The 8,326-nt window shown below is 38.4% G+C and overlaps 1 protein-coding gene across 1 annotated transcript; it reads right to left on the bottom strand.

Annotated features, from left to right (window-relative positions):
• Positions 1 to 684: 684 nt before the first annotated feature.
• LOC143612608 (exocyst complex component SEC15B-like) lies at positions 685 to 5,956 on the bottom strand. The gene is made up of 2 exons (XM_077086554.1): positions 3,485 to 5,956; positions 685 to 900 (listed from the first exon to the last, which is right to left on the bottom strand). Exon 1 carries the CDS (start codon positions 5,921 to 5,923, stop codon positions 3,494 to 3,496), a length of 2,430 nt encoding a protein of 809 aa, XP_076942669.1. The 5' UTR covers positions 5,924 to 5,956; the 3' UTR covers positions 685 to 900; positions 3,485 to 3,493.
• Between the last annotated feature and the right edge of the window lie 2,370 nt (positions 5,957 to 8,326).

Consider the following 8,326-nt stretch of genomic DNA (forward strand, 5'->3'; position numbering starts at 1 on the left):
TAAACTATCAATACATAAAATATATTTTTAGAAACTTTTTCATATTATTAAGAAAGTATAATTACAATTATACTCTTGAACAGATATAATAAAAAATAAATAGGATATACTTGAAATTAAAGTATGACATTAAATATTGTATAAAAATATATCTAAAAATAGTTATTTTCATAATTAGAAAAAACACACTCTCTTTTTATATATCTCACTATCTATATGACTATATAACATATCTGAATTATTGGTTGGCGGATGGCATATTCCCTTGGGGCATCTTATCGTAGATGCCAAAATATCCTGATAAGCAATTTGTCGGATTTACCATTTAAGGCACAGAGACATACATCTATATTCAATTAAAAAGACATTACCAAAACTTCACTTTTATATACATTTGTTCATCCATATAGGGTATTGATTTGGTCATCACTCATCAGCGTACGTGTAACCATGAAAGCACGGGTGTAAACAAGCTAAGCCAAGTCACTCGTGAGCTATCAAGATCGGCACATTAAAAACTCATTTTCATTGAGCATAAACAAGCTTATATAATAAACGAACTTAAGCCCCAACTTCACGATAGCGAATAAAATCATGTGAGGTTCTTGAGAGACATTATGCAAGTAAAAAAGTTTGAGAACTGTAAAAGTTTCGATTTTGTTTAGGTGTAACAGAGAACTCATATTACTTGTTTACTAATGGAGAAACATTTCATGCATACAAAAATAAAGAATTTGACACAAATGTACTTTTTTTAAGCTTTATTTACAATCTCATACCAATATTAATTACCAAGAATTTAACAAACACAACCACTATAAGAACTTGCTAATTGCTCCTGCATAGACTTCAAGTTGAACCACACACCAGTTTGAGATCTACAATATCTTCAGCTCTCACCTGAGTTCGTAAACATCTAACAGTTAAAACCTGCGGTTCCATTCGGTAGGCCAAACGCCTGACCAATGGTTGGTTGCAAGAGTTGCAACTCTTCAAAAGCAAAAACAAAAACAAAAACATGGAATGGTTTAGGTAAATGGACAAAAAAAACACATGTGGCCAACCCAAACAAATATGGACTATTTTAACTTCTACCAAGACGATCTGTTTTAACCCATTACCCAACCCGGCCATCTTGTATGCGGAAAAAATTGTTTAAAGAAAAGCCCTTGGAAGAAATAAATTCATCTCCATTACGGACAGAGCAAAGTTATACAGTGCAAGTTATTACCTTAAAAACATTTGGTTAAGCAATTCACTAGTCATAACGTATTCCACATTACTATTCCTCAATGGGATCCTGCTGACATGTTTCTAGCCTATACAGAAGTAGGTTTTGCTAACATGCAATGCTTTTATGTAATTATATAATAGGTAGTTAGGGTAGTTAAGAATAATATGCAACATATTATAATTATATGCTAGTGGGTTAGGTAATTTAGAATATACATGTTTAATGTAGCTCAAATGATAAGGTCTTCATCATGCATGTTGGAGGTCCGGGCTCGATTCCACGAAGGTTATTTGTGATGCTGGTCTCTATTATATTTAATGGTTGATAGATAATTAACGAAATGTCTGGTAGCTTAAAGCTGGATGTTAATGCAACAAGTCCAGGTTTGACTCCTCTTTCTATTTTCCGCTACATATTTATTTGTATACATTCTAATCAACTAACTATTTTTTGGTAATGAAACTTGATATAGATTTGTAAATTATATTTTTTTAGAAAAACAAAAAGAAAAACCGAATTAGCATATGATTAGATATCAAACTTCTCTGCCTTTATGTAAGTTTGCAACAAATGAATAACAAATTGTTTCACCATTTCTTCTCTAACTATCAACTCCGTAATACGTATAAATAAAAAGGGCAGGATACACAAGATCTTTCATGATATCTAATAATGTTAAGTCTCATGTCTATTGTATTTTTTAGCCGGATTACTTTTTGTGCGGATGTGAGTTTTCTGTTTTTACCTTATATATTTACTTAAGTTATGCCTGATGAATATGAAAATATGAGTTCTATCACCTACTAGCATGTCACACGATTCTCTGCTTACTATTTGAAGTATTATTAATTTATTACTACATAATTATCATTCAAGACTTCAGGTTATTTAGGATTTTGAAAGTTTTATAAGGCAAAGAGGCCTACTTAAAAGCATAGTTGTATCGTTTTAGATGGTGGGAAAAGGAAAGAAGCCCTATCAGGAAATCAGACCAGTTACCTAGAACGGTTCCACCCGAACCTGAAAAACCTGAATTATGTGACCAAGCTTTTATTGGGTTCATCAGGCTTTCAGTTGAACTAATTTATGCACACCCCTGCATCTAATTGAGTAGAACAAGATGTGTACTCAAACCTATTTTTCTGGATAAATAAAAGTAGAAGAAAAATCCGACGTATATGAAAATATCATACTGATGCTAAAATATGAAAAAGCTCCCATTGTGGATGTTGAGGCAGGGTTTTAGCGTGGATAGAGACTGACATTAGGTGGATGTTATAATGCGAGGATACTGAGTGGACAACTGTCATAGAAAAAAATTTGGGATATAAAAGAAGATAGAGGTGGCAATCTCGGCCCATTTATCAACAAATGGTTAATGTGGTTGTGTTTTATCTCTAACAGATCAAGCGGTTTAAAGCCAGAAAATCTAACTACAAAGGAACGGCTCAGAAGTCATCAAAAGTCACTATAACCGTGTATTAACTTCATTAAAATAAGCAAATTAAAATTTTAATACTCTGGTTTTTGTTATCATATTAAACGCATTAATCATGTACAAGGACAGGTGATTTTCAAGTCTCAGTTTCATTGATTTCACAAAAAGCAAGTAACCACCTAAGAAGCAAAATCAATGAACTAACTTTCACAACTCTGATAACTTTATTCACCATCAGCTTATAATTTCCAACTCTAGTATATACTTACTGTACTGTCCATTGTTTTACTATTTTGTTTTTTCAAAGGTTCCAACTGTAATGAACTCCCATCCAGAACAACAGTCCACTTCTAATACTGAAAGGTCAAAACTCAAAAGAGCATGTCCATTAATGGCCTAACATTCACTTTTGTAATTTCAGTTGTTCTATTTATATAACTCCACTAAAGCACCACAATGAAAGCACATATATGATTATAAATATATAGTTATCAACCTTGGGACTACGTATTTTTTGTGTTAAGTGTTAACAAAGAGTCAGGATCAAACCATCATCACAAGATTTTTGTGATGATGATGATCATCATTATTAAATTATCTCCTAATGTGATTAGTATATTACTCTCGTCTGAGCCATACAGCCAAGCATATAATCCTTTCTAAGCATGCAGAATGAGACTAGTACATCTAAGGGCACGCTAGCTACTCAAAAGATTCAAGCAATTGAAAGAACAACAAAAGATCCAACAAACCATAGACACATAATGGCAATATGATCATATCTATTTCAAATAAGGTCAAGGGAAAGATACCTGAGAATTTCAGTTGACATCCTTGAGTCTCTTGATTAAAGAGTCTAAGGACTTTTTCTTTGGATTTTGCTTGTAACCTCTTGATCCAAAAGTTCCAAATAGTCGCTCAGAAGGATCCTTAAGTTTCTCTGAAATGATTGCTACTTTTCTGTAATCCAAAGCATTGTAGCTTCTCTCCCTGATGACAGGATTCAAAAAGTTTTCTGGGTTATTGCTGAGAAGCAAATTAACCAACTGCCTTGCCTCAACAAGTGCTTTCTTCAACTGTTGAGCCTCTTCCTCAGATACAAGAGAAGCTTGGTTTTCAGCAAATGATTCCAACACTTTGATATCAACATCAATACCCATCACAGCATTAAAACTAAACCTTTTCACAGATTCACCAGCTAAAAAGTTAACAATTGTTTCCGATATGTGAGACAGAACATCTTGCAATACTCGTTTAAGAACTTGACCAGGCAATATCTGTTGTGCAGTAGAAAGAAGAGTTTCCAGAAATATTATGACCTCATTCACATATTCATTTTCATTCTGAGGCTGTTCATCAATCATCCAATTAACATTCTCAATCAATGTCATAAAACCATCAACCTTCTTCTTAAGCAAGCTAGAAAGCATTTCTTCAGCTGCATCACGTGCTTTGGTCAGTGGAAACTGTCTCCTACTTCTTTCCACCATCCTTAGCGGCAGCCCAGAAAGCTTAGCAGCATGGCGGAAGAAGAAATCACAGGCTCGTTCAAACACAGCCATATTAGCGGCAACAACCATTGCTTGATTAACACCACTGATTGAAGTGCTAATAAGCTTTAACAGGGCATCATCCAGAACTTCAGTCAAAAGCCGGTCCAAGTACTTCTTCACAACATCATAAAAATCAAGCTGTCCACCATGAGACATGAAACTAACTGAATCCTCAACAAAAGACCTCACAATTCTACAACAATCAGGCACTGTGGATGAAAATGGGGCAATGTAAGGAAATGCAGGTACAATATCAGAAGTTTGTATCTGAAACGAAAGCACATTCATCGAATACTCATACTCCTTATTCATCCACATCTGCTCAAACTTATCAGCAGCAAGTGCTTCAGCAATCTGTAACCTACAATCCGATAACAACAACTCATGGTACTTATCCCTGTGCTTGTTCAACACATCAAGCAACGCATCAACCGAGTACCCATACCTTCGCAGCGTCACACCAAGCAAACTCACATAATCCTTAATCATCAACAAATGATTCGCTGTCCGCATCCTCGAGAACTGATCTTCCAACACCGAACACATCTTATTAACCGCAGTATCCCACAAACTTTCCACTTCCATTTTCGTTATCAACGCGCCACCGGTCCTCAACACACGATCCTCAACAATGAAAAACCCCGCAATCTGCGCGAAAAACGTCTGATGCGATTCCAAAAACGGCGTCATCGAAGACACCTGAAAATCCGAAGTCAACTGAAGCTTCCGATTCTCGAAATAATACTTCTTAAAACTGTCCTCAAGCCCTAAAGTCTGATGAATATGATACGATCTATACAACGGAGTCAAATCAAAACCTAGAGCCGCACTCGCATTCGCATTACCACCACCGTTACCATAAACATCATTACCGTCGCTTCCCGCAATATAACCGTCATCATCTTCTTCTTCCAGCGCATAAACCGTGTCGCGCACACTCAACCGACTCTGCTCCTCCGCTTGCCGTTGCCTAATCCTCAACTCCTCCTCTCTCTGCCTCCCAGCCGACGCCTGTGCGATCGCCACTTGCCCTAAATTCCGACTCACAGTCCGGATCTCAACCAGCCAGTCTCCAAACTCCTTACTAATCTTCCGCTCAATATGAGCGCGGATCGCCGGTATATTCTTCTCGAGCATCCTTCTCACAGTAGAAGACGGCGTCTTATTAATAAAATCTCGTTCAACCGAGTCAACACATTTCAACGCCATGTAGAAATTATTATTAAGCAAATGATAATTAGCGCGTGAGCAAAGCTCCATTAACCGGATACAGATCCGAAGAGAGTCAATCGCTAGGGCTATATTCTGGCACTTATTTCTGGCTTCAATAAACGAATCAAGTGACGTTAATAACGGACCTGCAACGGACTGTAACTGGCGGTTGGAATCGGAGATTGATGATTTAAGCGATTCGACGCCGGAGAGAAGTGAACGGAGGTCATCGACGGCCATGATGAAGTCCTGGTAATGGACTTTGCATACTTCTTCGATCTCGGACTCTTTGGATCTGCAGAAGTGACGGAGGTGGTGAAGTAGGGTTTCTGGTTTGCCTGAGGCGAAGGTTTTGCGGATGAATGGGGATAGGTCTTCGCCGTTGGAGATGGCGGAGGAGAGGAGGAGTTGGTCGAGTTTGTCGCCGGAGTCGCCGTTTTCTGCGGTGGCGGCGGTGGGTTTACGACGGGGTTTGGGTGGATTCATTGGTGGTTTGGGTTGGATTGGGGTAACGGAGTTAATGATTATTAACTGGTGACGTTACACGGAAGTATATGAATTATTTGGTAGACGGTGTGCTGGAAGGTGACCAGATCCAGATTGGGAACGACTTTGTGTGAGTGGTTGGTTAATTGGATTTTCTTTTAGACAGAATTACAAATTTTGTCCTTTAAAATAAGATGAATTACGGTTCGTGTCCTTTTCTAAGTTTCCTTGCAGGCGGTGTACTTTAAACTTTTTTTTTCTACACGTTATGTCCTTTACGCTAACTGGGTTAGAAAAACTCAGTTAAATGCCCTCACGTGAGGCGCATGTGAGGGCATTTTTGTCTTTTCACCTGTACCTGCAAACACCATCATCAATCACCATCATCAATCTCACCAACCAATTCTCCATCACAGGCTAAGAAAAATCCACCCTAAACACCCCCGCCGGACTCACCACCACCACCACCGGAATCAATAGCCATGAGTGGTGGCCGGAAAACCGACTGTAGCCGCTGCTGTACACCCCCTAAACACCCCCGCCGTATATGCTGCCGTACTGGCGGCCAGAAAACCGACTGTGACCACCATCGTAGGATTCAGATCTTAACCCAACCCTCAATCACTAGTTTAACAACCTAGCTTCCGGTGGGGTCCAGATTTTGAACCAACTGTTCATCACCTCTAGTACATGGAATGGTTGTTGGTTTATTGAATTTATGTGTTTATAAGCAGCTAGGGTCTGATGGTTACTAGCAGTGGCCGGTGGAGAAGCGGATTTGGGGGTAGGTGAACAGTGACCGCACCGGCGACGACAGTGGTCTTGGTGGGTTTTTTCAATCTTCTTGTGTGGACTTTGTTACCTTCTCACCATTTACTCTTCCCTTTGTTTAATTTACCAGCATCTAACAACCCGGAGCCATACAATCTCGCCGGAAAAAAAGCCCCAAATTTCAAACCCTAGTTCCGATTAAGCGGAACCCTAGTGACAAATCTACAGAATTCACAACCTTTAACAGAAAAAAACAAAATCAAACAACAAAAACCATTGTGATTTGTTTGGAAATTTGTTGTCTTGAATCCAAAAGGGTTTATTTTCTTGAATCTAAACCATAGAAATTTGTTTGGAAATTAACGTCAAATAAAGAGAAGGGGAAGAAAGAGGAGTTGATTTATTATGTAGGGAGGTGGCGGCGGTCTAACTCTGCAGTTGATGATGGAGATTTGGTTGGTAATGGTGGTGGTAGAGAAGATGGAGGTGGTGATGGAAGAGAGAGAGGATGGAGTTTTATTTTAAAGTATTTTAAAGCTTGTATGCGAAATCCTCGGATGTGTGGCCGGAATTGGAAGGGGCGACGGTGGTGGAGCCGTGAAGTGAGAAAAAGGGGGCCGGCGATGGGGTGTGGCATGTGGTATCAATGCAGCAAGATCTACACAGAACAATATATGCAAGAACAAAAATGAAGAAGAAAGAAGAAGAAGAAGTTGCAGGTACAGGTGAAAAGACAAAAATGCCCTCACATGCGCCTCACGTGAGGGCATTTAACTGAGTTTTTCTAACCCAGTTAGCGTAAAGGACATAACGTGTAGAAAAAAAAAGTTTAAAGTACACCGCCTGCAAGGAAACTTAGAAAAGGACACGAACCGTAATTCGTCTTATTTTAAAGGACAAAATTTGTAATTCTGTCTTTCTTTTAAGCATATTTTAGGAAACTGAAAAAAAGACCTTTCACTAGTTACACGAAGATAATTTAGGATATAATCTGTTCTCACTTGTGTTCCTTTGGTGGATATGGTAAATTGGCAACGAAGGATTTGAGGTATGTTTTAAGAGGTTCTTAGTTCGAATCCGGAATCTAGCCGAGTTTTTTCCCGGCGTGTGTTACGACAGAGAGTTATGCTCTTTTGGCAGCACAATGACTGTCAAGTTGCAACCGAAGGTGTGAACGCTCAAGGCAAATTCTGAAGCCAATGTGGACCCGGTTAAGACAACATAGTCTGACTAGAGTGGAGCAACGGGCTCTCCAATTTGGGGAGTTTGATAGCCTAAACACAAGAAAATCGTCGTTCTAAAAAAAGTTGCAATTTTCGGCGCGTCCCAAAGTTTAACAGATTTTAGGTCGACATATTTGATTTATGTGATGTTCAAATTGGCCTATCTGATTAAACTAGTCGTGTTTGGGTTGAAGTATTTAATTCATTTTGTTAAACAAGTTGAATTGTCAATCTGTTTAATTAAACATGTAAACTCACTGACCCGTTTGTCGTTCTAAAAAAAGTTGCAATTTTCGGCGCGTCCCAAAGTTTAACAGATTTTAGGTCGACATATTTGATTTATGTGATGTTCAAATTGGCCTATCTGATTAAACTAGTCGTGTTTGGGTTGAAGTATTTAATTCATTTT

The sequence above is a fragment of the Bidens hawaiensis genome, unplaced genomic scaffold (assembly GCF_021521415.1).
Source record: "Bidens hawaiensis isolate Kalapana, Puna unplaced genomic scaffold, B.hawaiensis_p1.1 tig00035059_1, whole genome shotgun sequence".
NCBI lineage: Eukaryota > Viridiplantae > Streptophyta > Magnoliopsida > Asterales > Asteraceae > Bidens > Bidens hawaiensis.